Below are 26,333 nucleotides of genomic sequence, written 5' to 3' on the forward strand. Positions count from 1 at the left end.
ACACTCTGACCAAGATTTTCGCAGGATCCCTTCATCGTGAGGATTAAAGGGAGTTATTCCGAAGAGACGATGTTCCTAAAAACGTTCTAACCACTCAGCAAAAAGCCCAGTGTTAATTTAACTCTCGGTGTTTATATAGTCCACACTCTTCAAAGTGTTAATATCAACTCCGTTGGAGTTAACATAACTCAGAGTATAAGCCCAGTGTTGATTTAACTCCCACAGAGTTGATATTAACACTTTTTCAGTGTTTATATAGTCCACACTCTTCAGAGTTAAATTAACACTGGGCTTTTTGCTGTGCATGCAGTCAGAGTCGCAACTATTATTCAGGTGGATGCAAAAACATAAATCGGCGCTCCCTATCCCCCCCACCCAAGGAAGGTAAGTAAGGGTGAAGGAGCTTAGCTCTAACACCCCCCAACAAAGACACGTGAAAGGTAAAACTCCCTACATTTACCCCGTAATGTGCGCGAGGTGAAGGAACGTAAGGGCACGCTGAACTGTATGCGAAGACATCATCTGCGCGCCGCTCCCTCTGGTGCAGCGCCCCTATGCGTTGCATGCGCTGCATACCCACTTTTTGCGCCACTGCATGCGGTGTTTATGAACCGTTATGATCAAAACTTGTTACGGTGTCGGATCTTTTAAGCTTTTTTAGAATGAATGCGTTTTCAGGATTGCGTCTCCTTAGTTATGACTTTAATAAACAAAATGTTCTCGCTTACTTTAGACCTCAAGTTAGACATTTTTAGGCAGAGATGGATAAAAAAAAAATGGATAGATTGCCTTCTTTTTGTTAAGTCAACCCTACAAGAGACAACCAGATTGATTTTGATGTCTGCATAGTCTGTGATAATTTGGGGAGCTATGTCATCTCTTGATGCTGGTCCAGTGTTTGTTTTTCTCCCCAATCTAAAGTCAGCTTGCAGGTGTGGCAAAATTTTTTAGAAGAGCAATTCGCTTTGATTGTACATAACCGGCCAGTGAACTAATCTGACCTGAACCCTAAAAAGAATCAGACTGATCACCTCTATGCCACGCTGCATTGATGCAGTAAATTATGCATAAAGAGCCCCAACTAATGAAACATACCAATATATGAACATACTTTTCAGAAATCTCAATATCGTTTTAAAAACCTCTTATTATTCACTTTTCAACTCAATTACAAAAATCGTGTACCTACAGATTAATCTGGTAAATGGCAATCAAAACATAAGAAATTGCTTTCGTTAGCGTTTTCTGCAGGAAACAACCCCAATACAGGGACTGTATTGATGTCGTTTGCCGTGTTGCTTCATGATGCAAATCGCTCCAATTCCCAACGCCGCCTGGACCTTGAAACGCAGCAGCGTTTACCGCTCCAAGCTTGGATATGTTCAATAACAGTGACATCTTGAGGAAGCTGAAACTCTTCAAGCCTCCTCTCTCTGCTCCACCTCCAGACTCTGCTGCACCGTTCCTCCCACCCTCATGCTTCCCAGCAGAAACGCAGAGGTGTTTGATCCAACTTGCCGTGCAGTGGCTGGGGGTGATTTCCTACTTCGCCGGACTTCAAGGTGTCTCCGCGCTCTGCGATATGGCCATCTCTATCTCCCTCCAGTGCCTTGGCCTCACAACACTCGCAGCTGTCCTCCTGCAGACGGTCGCGGTGGCCATAAGCTTCATGTACTTCCACAAAGTCCTGAACACGGTAAGACACGCGTTTGGCTGCGAGGTGCGTTTCTTTTGCTTCTTCTGCTACGTTTAATGGCTGCATTAAAACGGCGAACTTTTGTTATAGACGTATCAATTCGGGCACGTACGTATCCAGTTGGTTATCAAGCTGATTTAAAAACGTCACTTTGCAAACAATCCCCCTTAAAAAAAAAATAAAATAAAAAAACTCACCAGAATTACTTTATTCACCGTGTTTAGGTTCCACACAGTCTTGTGGGAGGTTCTGCTCAACACCGGATAATAAAAAAAGGAGACACTAGGGCGAGTATATAACCTGAAACAATGGGAGGAAATGGGATTTGTTCGCACTGACTGGGCTGTGGCACACAAAAGCAACACGTATCGCAAGCTTGAATAGGTCAGTGTTGCGCTTGTGACAAGTGTTGAAACGCTGCTTGTGAAGTCCGACGGTTCCTACTCTGGGCCCTCATTGGCTGGATTTGGTAATAAAATCCCGCCTCTCATCGATCACACCTGGGACCACTTATGAGTTAATTACGTATTTTGTGTGTGTGTGTGTGTGTGTGTTTACGGGATGCTTAATGTGTTTGGCTGGTTGCTCTAAAAATACCAGCCAGTTTGACGTGGTGCATTTACTTTTATTAGTAAGTTACTAATGCATGGTATAAGAAACGACTGAAAAAAAAACCCAATTATCTTCACAAAAAATTAAATCCCTTTGAAATTTTTCCCTTTGGGTGTTTGACCTGAAAACTTTGGGAATTAATGATTATCATCCCTCTTTTAAGCTTCTTCACTACTTTATCCCTGATCCCGTCCGCTTTGTTCCTGCTGTGTTAAGAAATCTGATGGATTTCATTTTAGGTTATTATGGTAAAACTAGGCACGGAAAATTAGATGCCACTCTTTAAAAAAAAAAAATCTATAATTTATGAAAGAAATGTGGAAGATTTGGATCTTAACTATTATTCTCTGCTTTGTGTCAATTTATCATGTGAAATCCTAGGGACATTTATTGCACATGACTAAATACAAAAAAATTACTTTTGCCCAGCACTGTAAATCGCTTAAAAGCTGCAGCAGTGTGTGTGCCCTTGCTGGTATACTCAGTCTTGTTAGCATGCTGTCACTTCACTCTGAGTAATAATGTGGCTAAACATGTTTCTCCCCCCCCAACCCCCTCTTTTTTTTAAGTTTCATTAACTGAGTTATTTTAAATTGCCAGATGCAGGACAGTTTTTCCCGGAGCAGCGTATCCTGTCTGACAAATGCGAAGCTGCAGTCAGAGTTCCAGGACCCAGCAGCTGAGGGCAGGAAAAGCAGTGATCCCTGTTGGCAGGTCACACAGCAGCTCCACTACCACATCGAGAAGGTTTTACTTTTTTTTTTTGCTTTTTTTGTTTAAACTATTTTGCCAACATTCCTAACCATTTATAGCTCTATTTTTTTTTTTTACCCTCATTTTTGCATCTTTAAAAGGGGAAAATGTTGGGAAATTGTCTGTCACTGAATGTTATAAACCCAATTGAAGATATTCATTTTAGTGTTTCTTTTCGGAACAGCCAATATTTAGACCATAATCTGACACGTTCTATCAACTGCGCAGATTACTGCGGGATCCTTATCAGTTCTGGTGAATCACTAGATACCGAATATGACTTCGTTAGTTAAAAATGCCATTGTGTTTGGCATAATAGATAACTTGTTGGCCAATTCATTTGCTCTTTCCTCTGCCTTTCTCTGTTTTCCCTGCAGAAGATTGCTGACAGATTCCAGAGGGAGATATCCACTGCCATGAGAAGTAAGAACAATCCCCCCCATTGACTAATAACAGGCTTGTGTGTGACTTTTCCCACTAAAAACGCCCCGTGGTGAGTGTTTTGTTTCTGTCTGTTTGGGTTTCCTACAGATAAGTTGACGGGAGTGCTGCCTATCTTGGGCCCTGGGGTCCGTGGGGTCCCTCTTCCTAAAGTCGCTGCCCATGTGACCGGCGTTGCCTCGTCGTCAAAGGCTCCAGCAGCACCAGAAAGTAAGATTCAGTTTATTGTGGCTTCAGGCAAAAACATTTAGCACAAATTGAGTCATTGAAAGCTCAAGTGCAAGTTTGTAAGAGAGGCTTCTTTATTCAGTGCAAATCTTGACAATGCTCAGCCGTCCTTTCCGGGGCAAAAGGTGAGGAATTGGCCTCAGGGCAATCCGAGGTGCTTGGACTCGGTTACCTCCTCATACCTGGGTCTGTCGGGACCTGCAGCTCCTGATCGAAACCCCAGAAAAATGTTATGATTTTTAGAAAACGTTACTCTAGAATTCAGCCTTCTTTTTTGTATGGCACATGAAAAATAAATAATGCATGGAGTTTTTTCTTTTTCTTTTTTTTTTATTTTTTGGCATAAGTGAACGGTTAAGTTGAGATCTAGAGACTGTGGAGGATTGCGGTATTCAGTGAAAAACATCGACATGTTCAAGAAACCAAGTTTGAGATGATCTGTGCTCTATCACTTTATCACCTCAAACTGTCACAATGCGTCAATTAGAATTTAAAAAAAAAATCACTCATCGTAAATCACGCAAAATCACTGTCTGACAAACGCAACACAAAACCTTCCTCCTTCCATCCACAGCAGTCGACGACTTTCATGTCTTGGCGCTGACACTCCGCTTTTTAAGTTCACGCGTTATTTATGTATTTTCCTTTATTTCACTCATATCTGCTAACTCTTAGAATACATAATGAATTCAAGACATCTCCCACGCTTCGCCTTGCACAACATTTCGGGGTAAAGTAAGTCCTCCGGTTTGTGTGGCGCTGAGTTTTACTTTTGATGTGTTTAAGACAATAAAAGCATGACATGAGCTAATGTTGTTTTTGCGAGTGGCTGGATGTCATTGCAGAGAATTTAAACAATAACACAATGTGACTTTTGTTGTTTTTTTTTATTGATTGGCAGTGTTATTCTGAAAAACCCTGAAGTCACGGGACAAAAATCAGTCACTTCAGCCTGTCTTCATTGAACTACATGCAAAAAATATTGAAATATATATTTAGAAACCTAATTTAATTCTCCCTTAATTATTTATTATTTTTTGTGTTATTAATGCTTACATATTTATTCAATTTCAGATTAAAGGTAAAGCTTAAAGCTATATTCATGGGAAGCTTAGTGAATAAAAGAAAACTACTTTACCGCGTAGCTCTTTTTTGCATTTCTGGGAAGGGTAATGTATATGTTGAAATTTTTGAAGTGTAATACATTTTAAAAAGTACATATGTTTTATGAAACACATCCAGAATATGGGGTGTTCCTAGATTACCCTGAAATTGAACAAAGTCATTAAATGTGTCCAAACATGAAACCTCGGTACAGACAAATCAAAATAGGCTGCTTTTCAAGATGCCAAGAAAAAAAATCCCACATTTTGCTATCAAAGTACACTGGTGACATCGTTGCCTGTATATGGTAGGATTGATGGTGAGACTAGTCATTTTCGAAACGCATAAAATTTCTACACATGGCTCCGGATTTGAAACGATCCGTTTGTTTTATAGTTTAATTTTTGATGACAATAACATGCGAGACACAACTTCTCAGTCTGGCTTGTCTTTAGATGTTACGATGCTTTTAACTATTGGCAGCGTTATAACCGATGACATCTTTGTTCCTATGTCAGTTCAATGATTTCTTTAAAGATACACACTGGTCTGTGGGCACATCTGGTAACATTGTGTACTCTGTGAACAAGTCCTTGCAATTTGCTTTGTACTTTGTCTCCAGTGGTGACTGTTTACACTTAACGCTGGCTCTTGCAGTCCCAAATGATCTGCGATGACGGGGACGGGCCTCCAAATAACCGTGGTTGGTGCTGTTGCAGGCCCGCGGAGCAGCAGGGGGTACTCTGGCGAGCGCGTCCGAGCATGGGAGGGCCAGAGGGGTCTGTCCTTCCTGCAGAACATGGAGCTCAAAGGAGGGGAGCTGCTCGTACCAAGTGCTGGCCTGTACTACGTCTACGCCCAGACCTACTTTAGGCTTCCGTCTGTGGGGGAGACGGACGGGGAAGCAGCAGACGACGAGGGGGCAGAACTCGTCCAGTACATTTATAAAAAGGTCCAGCTTTCGTATCAGTAGATGATAAAATACCGACGCAGCAGCGATGATGTTTAAATTGTCGTTTAATCCCCCGCAGATGAGTTCCTACACAGGACCCATCCTGTTGATGAAATCGTCCCGGAGCGTGTGCTGGCCTCGGGGTCAGGAGCCAGGCCTCTTCTCCCTGCATCAGGCCGGCACCGCTTTCCTGCAGCCGGCCGACCGCCTTTTCGTCACCGTCAGCAACGCCAGCGCCATGGAGATGGACGGGAGGGCGAGCTACTTTGGGGCTTTCCTGGTGGACTAGCGGCGTTAACTGAGGGCTTTCCGGAATCGACAGTAGACTGCGTCAGTCGCCGTGTGAAGAAACGGGACTGGAAGACGAGAAGAACTTCTTATGGAGAGTGGAGCCGGGATCGCTCTGAGCTGCAGAGGGAAACACTGAATGCACCGCTGCTCAAAAAGGAACGAAGATGAGCCATTTATGCTGTGCATATACTCCACCAGTGACTTGCGAGCACAGATCGTATGTAGCAGTGGCTGGAAACAAGAATGCATGTGGGTTAAGTTGGAGAAACTGAATTGCAAACATTGGAATTGCTCTCTGTCGAGAGAACTGACCAAATGGACGTCACTGTGCAATTTTTCAACGTTTCCCAGCGATGGACACATATGTTTCTCATATATGGTATTGTTTACAAATGTATTCGTACTGATAAATTGATTTAATTGATGTTTTTTTCTCAGGGTGTAACAAGAAGTAAAAGTTGTATATATTACATTGAACTTAATGTACTCTGGGTCTAGTTTTCTCAGCAAATATTATATTCCTGTTTTGAACTACAAATCTCAATTTTCAGTCGGTCATACTTTTTTTAAAAATTATTATATTCATCAATCGGTCGATACTTTGTATAGTTTTTTTTTTTTTTTTTAGGGTGTTCTGAAAATGCATCTAAAACAAGCCCAAAATTAAACTTTTCTAAGATGAATGTATGTAGACGAAAGCTATGCCTTGAATATAAGCGAATCAAACTCCTCCCTTAATCACATCTGTCCACACAATAAGACACAAAGCTGAAAAAGTAAAAAACTATCTTTTAATTCATGTTGTTACATGTCTCCATAATATGGCAGTGAATGTTTCAGCAAATAACTGTCACTCCTCAAACAAGACTTTTACATTACAAAAAAAAAGGACATAGAAAAAACAAAATTAAGGGTTCAAGTAATGCCCAAAACAAATACATCTTTGAAACCCACACGCGCGCGCACACACACACACACACACAGGAAGATAGGACACGTTTGCTGATCAAACTTAAAAGTCCACCTGCTACTTTTCCTGGTCCACAAGTAGAGAAGTTGTGTTTTCTCTCTGTTCAGTTGTTTTTTTTGTTTTCTTTTTCTTTTGGTCACCAATACTGGACTGACGGACATGTTGAGAAGGTAAACACAAACACAGACAACACACAGCCTCGTGAAACGTTTCTTTGTGATATAACCAAAACACTCGGATACCAAACCTCCAACAGTATCAAAAATAAATCTGGTATAATCTCTGATTAATCAGGACTTTACGTGTGTGAGTATGTTGGGGAAGCAGGGGAATTTTTTTTTTTTTTTTAAAGGAAACTCTGATAGAACTATGGCTTCAGTTTACCTCTATACACATACAGCCATGTACAAGTGTGTTAGCTTTTGAGGACTGACGATTGCAGTCACAACTAACCGGACAGGAGCAGCGAGCCTCCCCATTGGGCGTTCCTATTGCTATGACGATAAAAACCCACTGTTCGCCTCCAACACGGGGCAAGTGCCTCAGGATGACCTCATTAAAAGTAAAAAGCATGCAGTTCAAAACAAACTCCCAAACAGCTGAGAGCATTTAGACAGGGTGTCTTGTGTGACGCTTAGTCTGATTTCAAAATTAAAGTTTGCTCGTGTACGGGGTTAGGGATTAGGAAGGGGTCCTGATAACATGACACATTTCATATTTTTAGGAATAACACTCAGAATGGTGAAGATGAAATCTTAATAAAAAATGACGCTACTGACAGACAAATTTATTAAAAAAACAAAAAAAAAAGTAAAACTCTGCACATATGTGTGTGCAAATGAACAAAACTTGGAATGGGTTTCTATTGCCTCCCGCAGTAAATCTGTGGTCTATAAGCTGAAAAAAAAAGCACCTTTGAAGAACAGAACATCCTTGGAATAGAGTATATACCTACAGACTGGCAACAATACACACCAGTGCACAGGCACGATACAGGAGGCTTTGGCACACCCATGCTAATCTCACTAGTCAGCGTTTTCCAGTACAGAAAACCAGCAGGTTACAGAACAGGACAGACACATAGCTGCCATGAGTCGAGTCCTCCGTAAGAAGGAAGGGGGAGCCGGCAGTAACAGGTGAATAATCAGCCGTCACATTCAATCAGCCCCACGCTGTGTCATCGTCCCCCCCCTCCCCGATATTCTGCCTATCAGCCAATCAGCAGCTCCAAGCTGTCGTCAAAGTTAGCATCCTGCGGCGGGCTGGCGGACAGAAAGGCCGTGGTCACGGGAGTCCCCGTCGCCGTGGCGACGTTGAGGAGGGTGTTGCCGCGGATGCTGGTGGTCGCCGGGTTGCGGAGAGCCGCGGCCGCCGTGATGCTGGTCAGGTTGATGCCGAGGGTGAGCCGCGTCTGCTCCAGGGCCTTCTCGGGCACGGCGAAGGCCTCCAGTTTCTTCTCGCCGTTGGCCATGTAGGAGTTCTGGCAGCCCCGGCAGATACAGTCCAAGCACGCCTGGGGAGGACGAGAGAGATGACGCAACTCGGACAGTACGCACGAGCGCTGCACGGAAACTACGCAACTTCGTACATCGACTGATTATTGAAGATAAACACCTGTTGCACATCAGTAAATAACATGTTAATTTCAGTGTTTCAGTTAAAATAAATTAATACGTAGTTTCATTCCACACAGAGCGATATGCTTTGATAATTTATTTTTAGTAATGCCGAGTTATCGCTAATGAAAACGCGAAATTGAATTATTAGAATATGCTACAGTAATAAAATGTTTTTATTTTTCAACACATAGACGTCATTTTGCCGACAAATACATGTACTATACATTATCTGCACGGGCACCATTTCGGTTGACTTGCAGCAACAATATATTTTGAAATGAAGCCATTAGCTTGTAGCATTCCCCAGCCATTGTTGGCTCTGGCGTCTCTAATTCTACCCTTCACAAATACTCCATAGAGCGTGTATGCGGTTCAGGTGAAGCGAGTACGCTGGTCAGTCACAGTAACACCGTGGTCACTGAACCACCTTTTGGCACCTTTTGCAGTGTGGGGGCAGGCAGGTGCCAACTTTGCAGCTCCATAAAGCTGTCAGTCAGTGGAGGGAAGCATGAAGTGCTCTGAAATGTCATACTAGATGGATGCACTGATTCTGGATGTTCTAAAAATGTATATCCAAATGAAATGCAAAAGCAGCTTTCTTCTGACAACAGGGCTTTGGACCACTGAGCAGAAGCCGACTCCTTTTTCAGTGATACTGTGATGATGTCTCCGGTTCTAGGGCTCAAACGATTAATCACATTAATCGTGATTACTTGATTGTTGAAATAATAGTCAACTAATTTAGTAAACAATCTTAACTGGAGTTAGTGACAATACAGACTCTATAATCTACATCGACACACACTAAAAAATGGGTTTTTGCTGAAGAACAACATACTCAGAGCAGTAAATAATAAGAATCCTTAGTCAAATATGCATGTTTCCCATTATGCTCATTTTGCTATGGATTTATTAATCAGATAAAGATCACTATGTTAATGCATATTTGGTAATAAAATGTTTATTCTATTTTAAAAATGAACTGAATTATTTGTTTATTTGCATCTTTTAACTTCTAATAGACTATAAAAAGGGCTTAAAACCTGCAGAATGTGGCAATTGTTTTATCCGATTAATCATTCGACTAACTGATAGAATAAGCGATTACTAAAATAGACGTTGTGTCACATCACAGAAGTAATGCGATGTGACACAACGTTCGAGTGTGGTGGCTCTTGAAACACTGACTCCAGCCACAGTCCATGTCTAGCAACAGTAATTTTGTAGTTTTTCCTTCCACTCAACTTTTCATTAATATGCTTGAGGTAAAAAAAAAAAAACCTTATGCAAAACCTGCTTCCTCAACATTATTTATGACATTTTGTGTCTAGGGTTTACAATCTGCTGGAAACTGATAAATCTTCAAAAATAAGCAGAACATTTCTACTGGTCTTATATAGACGTAATATTCAGTTTTTATATATATCTTTATTAGCTGTGGATCACAACCATTGACTCAAACATGTGAAACATGTCACTCTGTGTGAAATGAACCCACATCATAAAGAGGAGATTTTTTAAAATTAAATTGCAGAGAAAAATTATTCACTTATACTCTTATTTATTTAGTAATTTGTTCAGCAGAACAGATTACTGCTGCTGAATTATTACCAAAGGTTCCCAACGTGCAGGAGATGAGACAAATAATTTGCACAAAAACAGCACAGCATTGTTGTAAAACTGGACAGATTGTAAACAAAACCCTCCAAAGATTTAAAAACAGAAACGCCTCCACTCTGAACAAGTGGTCTCACCTTGCGGTTTGAGTAACAGGGACATCGCTGCCCCCTGCAGGTTAAAACAGACGGGTTCTGAGTGGCCCTGCCACACTTGCAGCCCTTCTTCTCCACCGGCTTCTTGTACGGAGGTCTGACGGGCGGCGCTGGCAAGACGCAGCCCGACATCGGCCGCTGGTCTTTGCTCCGGTCTTTCGTCTTGGAGCCTCCGCCGCTGCGGGCCTTGGCGTGGGGCTTCTTGGAACTCGGGTCCACGTGTTTCCTGGCGCCTTTGTTGTGGTTCTGTGCGGGGCGGCTGTGCTTGGGGAACGCGCCGTTGGGAAACGACGAGTACGTGTGCGCCGGAACGGCGAGGGGAGGCATGGGTAGCTTCGTGTGCTGAGTGTGAGCAGGGGTCGGAGTGTGCGACTGGGGCGACGAGTCGTGGAGGATGGAGGTGATGGGGACGGGGTTCACCTTTTCCCTGTCGCTCTCGGAGCGCGAGCGCTTCCGGTTGGGCCGGTCCTGCTGGGGCTTGGAGGCGGGAGACGGGTCGAAGGAAGAAGGGTGCGTGTGAGTGGCGCGGTGCGCCACCGTGTGGGTTCTGCCCGTGTGGATCTGGGTGTAGTTGTGGGCTGCATCCAGATGTATGTACATGTGAGTGTGCGTTTTGTCTGTGGCGATGTGCGTCCTTTCCGGGTGTGTGTGGAGAACGTCCCGGTCAGGCTGCAGGGGATCCAGCGTCTGCAGCACCTCCTCTACGCTGAGGAGCAACACCTCCCCCTCCTCCAGCTCCCTGGTACAAGGTTCCCCCTCCCTGAGTGAGCACACAGTGCCTATTGTTGGGGTTAAAGGTCCAGTGCTCAGACCCAGTTCTAGACCGCTGCAGGCGGTTTCAGACACAGACAGACCTAGATGATGATGCTGCTGCTCCTCTACCACCTCACACACTTCCAGCTCAGGGGAAGACGGGTCCTCCAGCGCCTGTCCGTTGCAATCCGGTGGTCCGTTGAAACACGGAGGCTCCGAGGAGGAGCTCTGAGGAACAGCGGAGAGTTCCGCAGGAGCGGGCGGTGCCTCCGTGGGCGTGAGGGACTCGGGAGCAGATGGATTCAGATCCTCTTCGGCTAAGCCCGGATGCTCGGCCTCCTCTTTGTGCGACACAAGCACCTCCTCCAACAAGGTCATGACCTCCGGAGAGCCTCCCACGTGGCTGCTGATGGACTTGAGCAGTGGCGAATGAGTTATGTAGAGGCAGAGCCGTCGGTAACACTGCACCAGTAAAGAGAGCTGCTTGTTCTCCTGGAAGCAGGAGTAGTCCTTGCAGCGATTGCACGACGACCTGATCTGCATCTTCTGGCCTTTGCAGCCCAAGCAGACGTAATGCTGACACTCTGGGTGTGTTGGGGAGATGGGGTCCTCAAGGAGTTTGCCTGAAGTTAAAAAAAAAAAACAGAAACACCAGCAATGTTTACTGCTATTCAGATTTTCAACACATTAAGCTACACAGAAGTCCACTGATGACTGATCAGTGGGTTGGAAAAACTACAAATCATATTTTTATTTTTCCTTTTCACAACAAAATGATTGGTCGATTGTGACGGAAAGCATAAAACATCTTATTTTTTACTTTTAAGGAGAAATCAGAAAAAGCCAAAAGTTCAGTTGATTAAAACTGGTAAAATAAATAAATACAAGTTTTCTTTCTGAGAAAAATTTGCAAGTTGCAGTATTCACTCCTTTCGGAGGACCATGTAGTAACAGCAGGGAGGAAAAACTCCCCTTTAGCAGGAAAAAACCCGCAGTAGAACCTGACTCGGTGCGATTGATCGGTACAACTCGATATTCAACCCTTCAGCGTGTCAACTTTTCACCAAACAAATCCAATTAAATACTTCAAAATCCAGGGGTGTGGTGATTAGACCTCTGTCTGTCAATTCCCATTTATCTGAGATTTAGATATAAAACAAAATCACAAGCAAGATTTACAAGAATCCGTCAGATGTGTCATTCATTTTTCTTTTTTTCCTGTGTTGCTTTTGATTAAACACAGCCTGCCTCACCAAAACGTAGTGATCAAGTACAGCATGAATAGGAACCACATGGCTGTGCAGCAAGCACAACAACAGTCATCCGTCTTGTCAAGAGGATGGATGAGCTTATCTCAGCCTTGGTTGCTAAGGAGACCGCAGTAGTGAGCGCGAGAGAAATAGTGGAAACTCCTGCAGCCCACAGAAATTTCAACCAATTATTACCCTAATTCCAGATTATTCCAGATTAAAAAGCTTTCATTGTGTTGTTTTTTTTTTTTTTTTTTTACATAAAACCAATCCATAGAAAGATGCATTCTTCAAATATGTCTTCCTGTTAGAAATATTCAGAATGCTTACCACAGACGAGACATGACAGGGACTGTCGGAAAAAGGGTAGCTGCTTGTACATCTCTGCGAAGGTCTGAGGCTGCAGCGGGTCGCACCGCAGCACTGCCCGGGTGGCAGACACATACAGAGCGGTTGCATCCACGGGATTCATAGCGGTGCACTACCCAGCTCCTTGGGGAACACCGTCCGACGGAGAGTATCCACAGACAGCCAACTTGGATACGAAAATAAAAGCAGCCCGGTGTTGCAACAGGCGCCCACTGCACCACGTGAACGCAGAATAAGATATAAATTAATTACGGACACAATGCATTGTGTAGCCGTCTCATTGAACGCGAATAACGTCAGCTAGCTCAGCAGGTGGCTAGCTTAAGTTAGCATCCCCGGTTTGTTGTGTAGTAGTTGCTTTTTAATCGAGAAGTTTTTAAGGTCATAATTGAGTAATATTATAAAGTCGGAGGAATTACACCATATGTCACAACAAAACGCACATCTAAAGAGACCTATGGGCTACGATCTAACCGCATGATCGAACGAGCCAAGATCAAAAGGTTAGCATTACGTAGCTAATGTTAGCTTAATAATCAGCAAAATGCTCGAACAGCATATACTTACTAGCAGCCATAGAGTCTACATACTATCCGACGCATTTTTTTTCGCATGGATTGTCAGATAAAATGAAGAACTAAAGTTAAATTCCCCAATTTGTGCGGTCGGAAATTATCCAGCAGGCGCGCACTAGATGTAAACAAAGCTAAAGAGCTAGCATTAGCATAGCCATCGGAGATTTAACCGTATCACTTGCCCACTTGGACCGTCTTATACGTCACGCAGCGAAGAAAAATGCAAGCTGCAACCCGAAGCCCTGCAATCGATGTAGGTTTTTCAAAAAGACTTGGCGAGCTGGGATCTAACCAAAGCCAATTTGCTGTATTATCATAAGTGCATCAATCGTCCGATTTACCACTTTTTTCCTCACACCAGCCCCTCTGGATAGACATGCACCTCACGCGAGACTTGCTGTTACCCTGGTTACAGTCACTTTTTTTTTTTTTTTTGTCGTTTTGCTCAAGGCTTTTCTCATCTCCTCGTTCTCCCTGTTAATTTGTTCTTTTCTTCTTTTCTAAACATTTTCTAAACATCTTTTTTTAACATTTAGTTGTCAAAATTACAACTATATGCTCGTTTGGACTTCATAGCGTCCAAGTAATATATCGAAATAAAATTTATACATACATATGAAGGGAAAGAAGAAATTAGGCTGTTTTTAACAGATGAAATGTTGAGATTAGAGATTTCAGATAATAAAGTATAGCTAAATCATAATTGAGAAATGCTGAAGGAACTTTTAAAAAAAATATATAAGAAATGTAAATGTTAATTGTTTTTTTTAGTGAGTAGTTTTTGATGAGAAACTCAGAACAATGAGTTTGAGAAACAACCAAAACATGAACTGACCTTGAAATTGTAGTAAAACAGCTTTTACTTTTACTCCACTGTTCTTCAGTGACAAATTCCCTGTCACAAGTCACAAGTTTTAGTTATATTGGGTTAATTTACAACTAAATTAACACATATATAAATTTACATTTTATGAAGATTAATAAACTACAATTAATATTTACAAAAAAATATAAATATTTATTAGTAAAAAATGCAAAACTGTTTATAAATAAACTGTTTTTCTGACGTTTTTATACATCTGTTTAGTTTCTGCCTAAATATTTATTTCATAGACTGCCGCTTTCACGGAAACGGTTTTCCAAAGTTTTCCTTGGTATATTCCCGCCCATTCACGACAGCTGGGACATTGCGCTTTCTGATTGGCTGTCGGAACCCACCCCTCAGTACGCCATTGGCTGAAGTGGCTGTCTCTCCCTCTTGCTCCTGCTGTCATCACAGACCACGCACAGGCATGATGGCGGCCTTCACTGTGGCTCGTAGCAGTTGTAGGCTGTTTAGCGGATTGAGGGTCTCCTTGAGGAGTGTAGCGCAGATAAAGTATGGCGCAGCAGCAGCGGCGTCCTCACCACAGATCCCTCTCCAGCCGGACTGTCGCTGGTACTCGGTCAGCCACCTGTCCGTGAAGGAGAGGATCGAGCAGAAACGGAAGGCGGCGCTAATCGGGGGAGGTCAGAAGAGAATAGATGCACAACACAAAAGGGTAAAGTCAGCAAACACACACCAAAGGATCATTTTCCATCCTCCCTGTCTGAGTCACTTACAAACAGACGTTTTGATATTATATTTAGCATTCTGGATTCAGTGGTTACGTTATGGCTTACACTTAAAAAAAATGCTAAAGTAGCTCAAATCTCCTTTTGGTCTTGTTAATAAAGCATATTTGTTATGCATGCATTTATAATGCACGATCTTAGCAAATCTTTGCAGTATTATTAGTGTTTGCATGCTGACCACCCTGTCCTAAAGTGATATCCAGACGTAATGTGTGTAATTTAATGTGATTATAAATCAGAGCTGCACAATATATCACATTCCAGGTATCAGTGTGTGCAAACCTACATACATAATGCTGTGTGGTGGAAACCTAACAATGCCCATCTGGACTGTGAATAAACCGTCTCCACGGTGAAACATGGGGATGGCAGTATTATGCAGTGGGGTTGTTTTCTTTTTTTTCTACTCCATGACTGTAAAGACATTTGTTACCTGAGGTGAAAAACAACAAAAGGTTTAGGTAATTTGTGCTGATGTTGTCATCACGCGCTGCAGGGTAAGCTGACCGCCAGGGAACGAGTGGAACTCTTACTGGACCCCGAGTCCTTCACGGAGACGGACATGTTTGTGGAACACCGCTGCTCCGACTTTGGCATGGAGCAGGACGGCAACAAGGTAACGTTCACAAAGCTGCAACGCACATGAATAAAGGATTCATTTTTAACCTTTTGTACTCTGTTTCAGTTTCCCGGCGACAGCGTTGTGACCGGACGAGGCAGGATCAACGGCCGGCTGGTTTATGTGTTCAGTCAGGTACGGGCTACGGTCTCCAACAGTCTTGTTGGACCCTCCATCATTTGGTCCTCTCTTACTCGTTCCAGGACTTCACGGTGTTCGGTGGCAGCTTGTCCGGAGCTCACGCGCAGAAAATTTGTAAGGTAACCAACCAAACGTCCATTCGCACCATAAAAGCACCATTTTTCCCAGCTTCGACATTGTAACATTAGCTTTGTTGTCTTTTTGCGTGCTCAGATCATGGATCAGGCCATGACGGTCGGCGCTCCCGTAATCGGGCTGAACGACTCTGGCGGCGCTCGCATCCAGGAGGGAGTGGAGTCCCTGGCTGGATACGCAGATATATTCCTGGTGTGTTTAATCGTCAGAAATGCACCTTCTTTTGGTTTATAGTCAACGTCTGAGTTAACGATGGAACGTGAGAAATTCAAAATTACCTTTGGAAACCTTTCCCGTTTGCACCGTGTTCTGGAGTCCAGCTTTGAACTCGTTCTCGGCAGCAGACGGATCTTCTCGTCTTTCCTGTATTTTAGAGATAAAAATCAGCTGTTTTTCTTTCCCAGAGGAATGTGTTGGCTTCAGGAGTCATCCCTCAGATCTCCCTCATCATGGGCCCCTGTGCCGGAGGGGCTGTGTACTCCCCTGCCCTGACGGATTTCACCTTCATGGTTAAGGTATGAGGCTGCTCGGGCTCAGGCCAGATCTGGTGAAAGATTACACACATTCATCAGGAATGCCATAGAAAATTGGGGTTATTTATTATGCATTTGAACCTCATCTTTTGGGGGTGAAGGGATAATACAGCGCGCTGCTTTATTGATGATATTAAGCCAATATTTGGTGCATAGACATTGCTGATTTTTATTTAATTCACACTAAAACTGCATCTAAAGTTAGTCTGACCAGAGTGTTTCCTTTTATGTGTGTGTGAGAGTAGGATACGTCATACCTATTCATCACAGGTCCGGACGTCGTCAAGTCTGTGACCAACGAAGACGTGACGCAGGAGGAGCTGGGCGGAGCCAAAACTCACACCACCGTTTCTGGTCGGTTCCTTAGACATTGTTCTCACGGATCGTGATCATATTTTTGAATGCCTCAAAAGCGTCTAAAAGTGTTCCCTTTGTGTTGTTTTCTATTGTCAGGTGTGGCTCATCGTGCGTTTGAGAACGATGTTGAGGCTTTGTTGAACCTACGGGAGTTCTTCAACTTTCTTCCACTTAGTAATCAGGATCCAGCTCCCATCAGGGAGTGCCATGATCCCAGGTAAACGGTCTCATTTATGGCACGTGAAACCTCTAAACCTCTATCCGAGATTAAATAGTCCTTCTCTAACACAGTTTATGACCTGTGATTAATGTATTTAAGGCCATCTTACATTTTCTTTAATGAATTTAAGACATTTTAAGGCTTTGGTGTCAGATACACCAGCTGCCATTATAATGTTGTGGGGTTGCTTTTCATGTGTTTCTTTCTTTACAGCGATCGTCTGGTGAAGTCGTTGGACACCATCGTCCCGTTTGAGTCGACGAAAGCCTACGACATGCTAGACATCATCCATGCGGTACGAGCACAAACAAAACACACATCGACACGTAAACACGTGACGTGTTAGTTATGCCAAACTTAAAAAGCTTTCCGAAACACATCTGTCCAGATCGTAGATGAGAGGGACTTCTTTGAGATCATGCCCAACTACGCCAAAAACATTGTGGTGGGTTTTGCCAGAATGAGTGGCCGCACCGTGGGGATTGTGGGTAACCAGCCCAAAGTAGCTTCTGGTAAGCTAAACTGAAGCGAAAAATCTGAAAGTTGATTTGAAAGTTTGATCCTTCAGTCTATGATGCATTTGTCTTGTTCATTAGGTTGTTTGGACATCAACTCCTCGGTAAAAGGAGCCCGCTTCGTTCGCTTCTGTGACGCCTTCAACATTCCCATCATCACTTTTGTGGATGTTCCGGGTTTTCTGCCAGGTATTCTGGAAAATTATATTGGAAGCGGACCGACCAGATGTGTTTGCTTAGTCCTACAGGAGAGGCGAATGACGGTTTTGCATCTAAATGTACAGATATCCCTTTAATTTGTGGGCGATGACTCCCACCAGGTACCGCTCAGGAGTATGGCGGCATCATCCGACACGGAGCCAAACTGCTGTACGCCTACGCAGAGGCCACTGTGCCAAAAATAACTGTTATCACCAGAAAGGTGCGTATTTACAGAATAGTTCTGGGTGACGAAAATAAAAGCTGTGCGGTTGATAATCCAAATTGCCATTCTTAGCCGTAGCATTGTTTTTGTCTCCCTTTCAGGCTTACGGAGGTGCCTACGATGTAATGAGCTCCAAACACTTGAGAGGAGATGTGAATTATGCTTGGCCAACGGCCGAAGTTGCCGTCATGGGTGCCAAGGTGCAAACACATTCATCATCTCTGTCCATTTGTCTTCCAACGTATTTCTTGAACCCACTCACTGCTTTCTGTTTGCACAGGGCGCAGTTCAGATCATCTTCAGAGGAAAGGAAAACCAGGCCGAAGCTGAGGCTGAATACGTGGACAAGTTTGCCAACCCCTTCCCAGCTGCCGTCAGAGGTAAATCTGCTGTCTGCAAAACACGACGCGGTCTTTACCGCCGGCTAGTTGTGTTTAAACCTCAAACATCTCCTCCATCTGAACTTCGTTCTCTTTAGGTTTCGTTGACGACATCATCGAGCCCGCGACCACCCGTAAGAAGATCTGCAGCGACCTGGAAGTGCTGGCCAGCAAGAAGCAGGTCAATCCGTGGAAGAAGCACGCCAACATTCCTCTGTGAAACACTTCCAACCCAGCTGCACGGCAATGCGATGGAAAAAGCACACTGCGCTCTGATGAACTGCAGAGGTTCCTCAGGAAGCCTGCAAAGCAGATGGTAGTCATATTCGCTTTACCACTCCACTGGAAGAATCAAGATCCCAAATTCTGTTCCTTTTCACCTCATTCATATTTAAAAATATAAAAATAAAAAATCAAGTGTTATTCACTTTGGTGCCACCTATGTGACTAATATCAGGAAGTTTGTGATACACAAGTTTTGGATAAAAGGAAAATAATCAAAACACTCAAGCAGTAGCCATATTGGCTGTTATCAAGTATGTTTTCGAACTAAACTATCCGGACAAAGTCGGTTTTTGCAATAATTATAAAAATATTGGGTTTCAGTGTACTGTATTTAGTTTTTTCTTTAAAATGTATGTTTGTCTTTCATTCAGGACACCAAAGTCCAAACTGTGCCTTCTCTCTCTGGCGCCCTCTGTAAAATAAATCACCTCAATGTATCCGCATCTCATTTTTATTATGTTCCGTCTAATCTTGTTTTCCAAGATGATTGGATGAACATGAATAGCCAGAAATTTTATTTTCCAAGCAGCTTTTCAAATGGTTGGATTGAGTGGTGTGGTATCGAAATACATGCCCAACTCAAATCTACACCGTTCTAGTGAAACTACTATACCAATGAAATGTAAGACCTCGGTATCAAGACATAAATTGCGTATTTTATATTGTTGTGCCAAGCTTTTCGCACATAATGTATGTACCGTAGGACTGGCAGCGACATAATTCAGTAGCGAGGACGAACATGATAAACCTATCCGTGATAGAAGCATCTGAGCTAGCTAGCGGTAGCCTCAACCGCCTCAAGATGTCTGCGTAGGACTAACGGTTGCTTCACATTAAAGTACCGCGAGAAAAATAAACTACAAAGAATCAGTGGTGGAGCTAGACTTTTAAAGTTGGGGGGGCCAGGACTACCTCTGGGGGGGCAAAATATTAAATGTGTGTGCGCACACACACACACATATATATATATATATATATATATATATATATATATATATATATATGTGTGTGTGTATGTATAATTTAAAAAAAATAACCGAACTGAATATTTGGTTATTTTTTAAGCCCCTCTGTCATTTGACATGTTATAATTAACACCTTTGACTGGCGCACATGGAGACATGATAGACTTTACACAAAGAGTTCATCGCAGAGGAAACTAAAATCAATCAAATAAAAGATCCTTTCTGAATATCATCTCATGGACACTGAACTAAATGCGTCTTTCTGACCGGGAGCTGACAGCGTGTTGAAGAGTTATGGACACCTTGGTTAGGAAGCTCTGTTTGGACAGGTAATTTGACAGGTAACAATAGTTCGGGTCGGACCAGAATTATTTGCCTGATGGTGCTCAGGCTTCTAATGAGTTTACATTTAATGACTTTGGAGCACACAGAGAAAAATTAAAGAGAATGTGATCTACTTGTAGTTTAATAGAGGAATAGCAGTTGACTGTTGAGAGAGGAAAGAAATTAAAGTCCAAATCAGATGACAGGGACTGGCCCTCCCTCTGCATAGAATATACGATTAAAGTCCTGCTACGATACAACTTAAGACCTGTAATAAACTTATTAAATTCCTGAAATGTCATTTCTGTTGATTGAAATAAAATTTCAGGAATTAATTTTAAATATGAATCTTAAGGATGCGTCGACATGTTGTATTAAACCCTCGCAGTTCAAAATGTGCCTCATTTAAGAAGTACTCTAACCTGCTGGTAAAACTGGGGCATTGCATTGGCATAAAAATTTAAAAATTTGCTCTTCAGACATGGAGGCAATAAAAAAAAAAAAAACACTAAACAAGAGAAACACATTCATAAACTGATTACAGATTTTATTTTATTAAAAAGAATTTAAGATCACAGGGGAAAAAAACAGGCTTTTTAGAGTATGTTAGGGTGACTGATGTCGACTGCACGGCAGAAAAAAGATCCGGTCATCTCTGATATTTACAGCGAAAGGGAAGGTTGAAAAGTGATTGTTGACCCAAAAGAGGGATGAGGAAAAAGGTATGGCTGAGAACATTCAGAACACATTCAAACACATCTGCCAGACAAAGATCCATCACTGCACTGGATATGAACAATGATCAACAACAAAATCTAGAACTTCTTGGATCCATTAACACTGAATACGGGTGCAAAAATGTAAGCGGCTCGTTTTTGACCTGTTGGATGATGAAACGGCACGGATATTCGGCTTCCATACTTGAGTGTCAATTACAATCGGACGATACAGCGCCTAGAAGCTGGTATCTATGGTAACCGCCTTAAGAGGTGAGGGGAGGGAGGGATGGAATATACTTTAAGTATGTAGGCCACAATTTGGCAACAAACATGATACGTATTCAAGAGAAAAAAAGAAAAAAAAAAACAACCAAAACTGTACAGACAAAAACACACTTGATTTAAAACTTTAGTACTAAAGCTACAGAGTTGAAAATATGTTTATAATATTTTTTTTAAAACGTTTTTAACTTGAAAAAGCTGTTATCTAGAGAGTGTGAGACAGCAGGGGGGATTTTCTTTGCTCCCTCAGAGTCGAACAAGCCTCGATATGCTTGGTCGGCGCCCAAACCTCCTCTGGGTCAGCTGAGAGCTGTTGATCTCTTGTCTAGGTGTGTCGCTCCTCGGCCGTCGCCGCCACCGATACACTTCACACACACGTCAAACACCACATACAAGAGATGGCGAGCAGACAGCAGGGGGGACAGCAAAGCAGTGGAACATTTAGTAGGGACATCCTGTTCATGTTTGATTCAACCAGAAGGACCGGAGTGCAACACCAAAAGAAGGAAGGAAGGGAGGAAAGAAGGCTTTTGGGAGGGGAGCTGTACAGAGAACCATGGCGCTCTGTGACCATGAGCTAAAATCTGTGCATCGCTGTTAACAGGAACTGTAAAAACTGGGTTTAAAAGCCAGAGCACCATCGGGACAACCACTAACGAGAGCTAAACCGACAGGCTGCGGAGGAAGAGGAGGAAGAACACGAATGGGACGAAGTTCTTGAATAATTCTGGCTGCAGGACCTCCGATCCGCACCAGAGACAGCGAGGGAACACAGTGGATCCTCTCTTCCAGGCTCGGTTCCGGTCGGTGCCGACCCGCTAGACGAACATCCTTCCATCATGTCTCGGAGAAACGTAGGCGTACTTTAACACTTTAACACAGTATATTCTTCTTCGTAAAGAGTTTGATTGTGAGGTGGTGCAGGGTTAGCCGGCCCAGACCACCCCCCTCTTTTTCAGTTTACTCCTCGTTACAATGCTGAACTCGTGATGTTTAACGCTTTCCAGATCAGAACATGGGCATGCTGAATCCCTGGAAATATGGACAGAGATAAAAAATAAAAAAAATTATAAAAAGTCAAGATTACCTCAAAAATAATTTGATAAAGTTACTGTTCTTATATTTGTTCCATTTGTTGGCAGTTACATTTTTTCAACTATTTATCTATGCATTTTTTTCTTCATTACGCCAACAGTAAATAATAAATATAACGTAAAACAGAATAATTTGCAGCAATTACTAACACCTGTAGCTTTCAAAGTAATGAAAAAAGAAATTGCGATATATTTCCCTACATGTTGTTAAAATACGCATCCTAGAAATCAGAAGCAACGTGTAACTTCACGTCAAAGACCTTTTTAAAACAAAATGCTGAGATACTGACCAACTTCAGTAAAGAAGGTCAATATTGGTATTCAATTTAGCCTTCATGCTAATCTAAGAAGACATGATAATACTAGCATTTAAGCTAACATTAGCTTTTTAGCTAATTTTGACCCAAAAACAGAAATCACTGTTACCTTTCACAATGGTAAATGTTAAATGCACAAGTTATTTTAGTATTTATTTTTAAAACAAACCGTACCGACTCATCTTCTATCATTGCTGCAGAGTCAAAGAAGTCCGGTCTTAATTCTGCTCTTTCACGTCTGTTCCTTGAAGGCGGCTGGGAAGGAAAAAAAGACGTACATCATCGCAGTAGAGTAAAATGAGTTCTTCCCCTGGAAGCAGTTTAAAAGTTATACAGCAACACCAATAACATCCTACAACACGATACATTTGTGATTCAAATCCCACATTTAGTCACAGTAACCTGCTTACGGATGAATCCTTCACAACTTAAGCCTCGACAAAACCCAAACGGGACGGGCTGCGTTTACTGACCAGGTCGATCACCATGGTGTCTTCAAACTCCTCGTTCATGTCCTCCAGCTGGCCCCGCGACGACATCATCACGTCTTCGAAGATGGGCTCTGCGTCGTCCTCCATCAGCCCGCGGCTGGAGGAGAAAACGCCGCTTACAACAGGAACGCTGGTTTGAGTTTAGCATAGAAGCTGAACGCACGCTTACACAGTCTGCCGGACGCCCTGATTGCTGCGCGACTTGATGTAGTTCATGCTCGTTCGGTCTTTTCTGTTCACCTCGTCCATCTTCTGCTGGCCGAGCCACGACATCTGAATCTGAGGACTGGAGGACGGAGACGCAACGTTAGGACCGAAACGGAATTATTTTAGTTATTGATAGGCCTATCAGCTATTCTGATGATTAATCAATTAAAACCAAACAACATCAAAATGCGAAAAGCTCAGTCCTTTCTACTTAACATCAATACAGTGTAAGGATGATTGTTGATTTTTTTTTAAAATAAACTGAGATGATTGGACAGTAAAAGGTACTAAAAGGGTAATAATTTTTTTTTTTTTTACACAATTTTAAACGTTTGAGGCTAAAAATGCTACTTAAGTTTTGGGTAGAATGTATTTACAGATAAATATTTTTTTATTTTAAATGCAAAATGTATATATATTTTGTACAGTTTTGGCTTAATTTCTCAGTATGTTTAAAAATCCAGCTAACGATTAATCGATTACCAAATTAGTTGATTAATTCATCACGATGAATCACTTCGGTCATACTCAACATTATTAAAATAAAAACTGTATCGTAAAAACAACAAAGAAGCTCCGTCTTGTGAACAAGTAATGTTTCATTGCTCTCTACATTCTGCGTGGAAACTCTGAAAACAAACGCACTTGTGGACGTAGTCATTCTCCGATCCGGGTTCCGAGTCCGGATCAGGCATGTGTTCTGCGGGTCTGTTCTCTCTGAGGACGGTCGAGGTGAGCTGGGGAGTCTGGAGCGCGCTCGGCGTCTGGAGCGTGTCGTTTCTCATCATCCACGATCCCTCCACGCTGCTCTCCTCTGAAAAACCAGAAGGCACACGGCTCAACGTTGAGGACGAGCGTCTTTCCGCTTCGGCAGAAGAGACGCTCCCCTCGTCTAAAGCGAGCTCACCCTCGATGCGCTTCTTGTGCAGTGGCGGCCGTCCCTTCTTGCTGCGCACCGAGCCGGTCTTGCTGCTGGAGCCCGACGTGACGGACATGTGGTCCTCGTCGCCGCCCGTCAGCAGGCTGTTCCTGTAGGAGATCAGCGGCAGCCACACGTCCTCCCGACGCTCCGACATCGACTCCGACATGAACTTTTCCAGGTAGGAGTGCCTGAGGAAAGGGGGTCATTTGACGAATTACGTTTTAGGACTTTAATTTAGCCAAAAACTTATTGAATTTATTGAGAAAAAGGGGAAAACTTACACTGTCTTCTTGTCTTGTCGTATCAGCTTGGAGGAGAATTCACTCAGGACCTCCAGGAAGGCCAGATTGATGGGTGGAAACTCTGATCCTCGAGCATTCTGATACTTAAATGCAAACTCTATTCCATCCCTGACATGAGCAGAGAGTGGGAAACATTAGCAGTCAGCAGAAACAAAGAGACGGAGCCACAAGGCAGCCAGAATCATACTTATGTAGCGTCGCAACAGCCTCTCTGGTCTTGATCTGGTCCAGGCCGAAGGTCAGAGCGAAGCGGCGGGCCAGCTCCTTGATGCCGCTCACGTGAGACGACGTCCGATCCAGATTGGGACCCTGATCCTGCAGGAGCTCGTTGAACAGCTGCGGCACGGAGGAGAACGACCATATTTGTGGGTGGGCACAAGAGGACGGCTGGAAATCTGGAAGCAGAGACGGTGGCGGCGCCTCACCTGCTGCAGACTGAGTATGAGTGTCTTAGCGCAGAGAATCTTATCCGTCTGTCTCGTCTTGCTGAGTGTTTCCTTGATGATGTCTCCGTAATCGTTGTAGTACTGAGGTGCAGAGAGGAAACGGACAAAGACGTGAGGAAAAAACGGACAATTTAGTGAATCACATACGCATTAAAGAGAAACTGCGAGCTCTTTTTCTGTATAAAAATGAGAAATTCACTTTTTTTTTCCTGTTTAAGAACCATAAAGGTCTGCAGTGTTTTCATTTTAAAAACTTGCAACTCTGAATGCATTTCTAATCTTCCATAAAAAGCTTAAAAAAAAAAAATAAATAAAAAGCTTAAAAATTGTCCCAGTTTTTTATCCGATTAATCAGTTAATCGTCTGAATGATCAATTATCAAAATAATCGTCGCAGCCCTAGAGATGATCCATTTTAGCAGCTCAACACACCTTCATGTAGTGTTTAAAGATGTCGGCGGCGGCAGGCATGTCTACGATGTCGTAGATGATGAGTTTGCAGAAAGCCGCGAGCAAATTCCTCCTCTTATGGAGCGCCTCGATCTTGTTGGCCTCGTCCTCCTCGTCTCCCTCTTCGCACACGCGAAAACAGATGTGGGGGGAAAAACAAAAAATGGATTAGCAGAAACGCCAAGAGACGATCCCCCCCCCCCGGTTTCTCACACCGGCAGCCTCACCCATGCTCTGGTTCTCGTCGTCCTGGTCGATAAAGACGTGATCCAGGACAAAGTTTAGCAGCTCGTTTTGTAGGGTGCTGTCTGGGTTGAACACCAGCGGCTGGAGGCCCTCCCTGCCCCCGGTGATCAGCTGGTGGCTGAAGATCATCAGCAGGTCGCAGAGGAGCATGAACGCCTGAACGAGAGACGAAAAAAATCTGCCTCGAGTAAAACCAAAAGAGGATGGACGGGGCTCGACGCGTCGGAGCGTCTTCACCCACCTGCTCTTTAACCGGCGTGTTGACGTTGGAGAGACACTGCTGGCAGACGGCGAGAAAAGACTTCACCACTCTCCTGAGAGCCAAGAGGTCGTCCTGCGCAGGAGAGACGGACACCGTTTTGAAAAGTGTCAGAAATACTAAGCGCTTTAACAGGAATCAATACAACGCTAAGAGCTCTTCAGGCAACTTCCGGCTTTTCTTCAACAACACGGCCGACGTAATGAAAGGCTGACGTCTGAATTAAGTTTGCTTGCACAGAACAATCGATAACCTGCTCAGCGGCTCACAAAAACACAAACAATCTTTTGATTCTTCAAACTATATTCTTACACATATAAACTCTGAGTCTTTGACTAAACATAAAGCTGATGTCTTGAGTACAGAGAGTGAAAAGGCTTTCCGAGGTGAGTTGAGCACCTTGCTGGGAACCCCCTCGGTGATCTTCACCAGCTGCCACAGGATGGAGTAGTGAGAGCACTGCAGGGCCTGCACGGCAATCTGCTCCGGCATGGAGCCCTGCTCGATGCCCGCCTTCAGCAGCCGGTAGCAATTCCCGAACAAATCCCACCTCGTCAGATCGTGAGCGCTGAGAGGGAAACGACACAGGAAGCAGCAGATGTCAAAGAGGTCACCGATTTTTGTGGCGCGCCGTAGAGCTTTCATCCGATCTCAATACGATTCGGTCGTAAAATCGTTCTCGGTTTCAATTCGATAAATGCG

The 26,333-nt window shown here is 43.4% G+C and overlaps 4 protein-coding genes and 1 long non-coding RNA gene across 8 annotated transcripts in view; 2 read left to right on the plus strand and 3 right to left on the minus strand.

Annotated features, from left to right (window-relative positions):
• Positions 1-1,538: 1,538 nt before the first annotated feature.
• Positions 1,539-2,035, minus strand: LOC145549993 (uncharacterized). 2 transcript variants are annotated; one of them, XR_014085804.1, is made up of 2 exons: positions 1,894-2,035; positions 1,539-1,687 (listed from the first exon to the last, which is right to left on the minus strand). It is a non-coding gene; the product is annotated as an uncharacterized LOC145549993 (long non-coding RNA). The 2 variants fall into 2 exon arrangements; XR_014085805.1 differs by having other exon boundaries at positions 1,539-1,756.
• LOC103458422 (tumor necrosis factor ligand superfamily member 10-like) lies at positions 1,563-6,568 on the plus strand. 2 transcript variants are annotated; one of them, XM_008399222.3, is made up of 6 exons: positions 1,563-1,696; positions 2,909-3,055; positions 3,439-3,484; positions 3,593-3,712; positions 5,554-5,786; positions 5,866-6,568. In XM_008399222.3, the coding sequence occupies exons 1-6, from the start codon at positions 1,583-1,585 to the stop codon at positions 6,073-6,075; spliced, it is 870 nt and encodes a 289-aa protein (XP_008397444.2). In that variant the 5' UTR covers positions 1,563-1,582; the 3' UTR covers positions 6,076-6,568. The 2 variants fall into 2 exon arrangements, with proteins under 2 accessions (XP_008397444.2, XP_008397445.2); XM_008399223.3 differs by having other exon boundaries at positions 3,442-3,484.
• A 278-nt stretch (positions 6,569-6,846) lies between these two features.
• msl2a (MSL complex subunit 2a) lies at positions 6,847-13,786 on the minus strand. Its single transcript, XM_008399221.3, has 3 exons — positions 12,772-13,786; positions 10,421-11,814; positions 6,847-8,560 (listed from the first exon to the last, which is right to left on the minus strand). Exons 1-3 carry the CDS (start codon positions 12,911-12,913, stop codon positions 8,258-8,260), a joined length of 1,839 nt encoding a protein of 612 aa, XP_008397443.1. The 5' UTR covers positions 12,914-13,786; the 3' UTR covers positions 6,847-8,257.
• An 851-nt stretch (positions 13,787-14,637) lies between these two features.
• On the plus strand, positions 14,638-19,045 carry pccb (propionyl-CoA carboxylase subunit beta). Its single transcript, XM_008399226.3, has 15 exons — positions 14,638-14,926; positions 15,496-15,615; positions 15,685-15,753; positions 15,822-15,878; positions 15,973-16,086; positions 16,299-16,409; positions 16,673-16,781; positions 16,881-17,001; positions 17,218-17,299; positions 17,393-17,516; positions 17,601-17,708; positions 17,840-17,940; positions 18,045-18,143; positions 18,224-18,323; positions 18,422-19,045. Exons 1-15 carry the CDS (start codon positions 14,678-14,680, stop codon positions 18,541-18,543), a joined length of 1,686 nt encoding a protein of 561 aa, XP_008397448.1. The 5' UTR covers positions 14,638-14,677; the 3' UTR covers positions 18,544-19,045.
• A 1,382-nt stretch (positions 19,046-20,427) lies between these two features.
• Positions 20,428-26,333, minus strand: part of stag1a (STAG1 cohesin complex component a) — a 41,737-nt gene continuing 35,831 nt past the window's right edge. For both annotated transcript variants that reach the window (XM_008399227.3, XM_081603132.1), the window contains exons 20-32: positions 26,031-26,199; positions 25,614-25,706; positions 25,354-25,528; positions 25,109-25,248; positions 24,657-24,758; positions 24,419-24,567; positions 24,211-24,339; positions 23,915-24,117; positions 23,653-23,821; positions 22,970-23,086; positions 22,783-22,897; positions 22,484-22,564; positions 20,428-21,930 (exon numbers count right to left, since the gene is read on the minus strand). In XM_008399227.3, the coding sequence (XP_008397449.1) occupies positions 21,907-21,930; positions 22,484-22,564; positions 22,783-22,897; positions 22,970-23,086; positions 23,653-23,821; positions 23,915-24,117; positions 24,211-24,339; positions 24,419-24,567; positions 24,657-24,758; positions 25,109-25,248; positions 25,354-25,528; positions 25,614-25,706; positions 26,031-26,199 (1,666 nt within the window). In that variant the 3' untranslated portion in view covers positions 20,428-21,906. The remainder of the gene's footprint in view (positions 21,931-22,483; positions 22,565-22,782; positions 22,898-22,969; positions 23,087-23,652; positions 23,822-23,914; positions 24,118-24,210; positions 24,340-24,418; positions 24,568-24,656; positions 24,759-25,108; positions 25,249-25,353; positions 25,529-25,613; positions 25,707-26,030; positions 26,200-26,333) is intronic.

Source organism: Poecilia reticulata, chromosome 22 (genome assembly GCF_904066995.2).
Source record: "Poecilia reticulata chromosome 22, P_reticulata-male-v2, whole genome shotgun sequence".
NCBI classification, from domain to species: domain Eukaryota; kingdom Metazoa; phylum Chordata; class Actinopteri; order Cyprinodontiformes; family Poeciliidae; genus Poecilia; species Poecilia reticulata.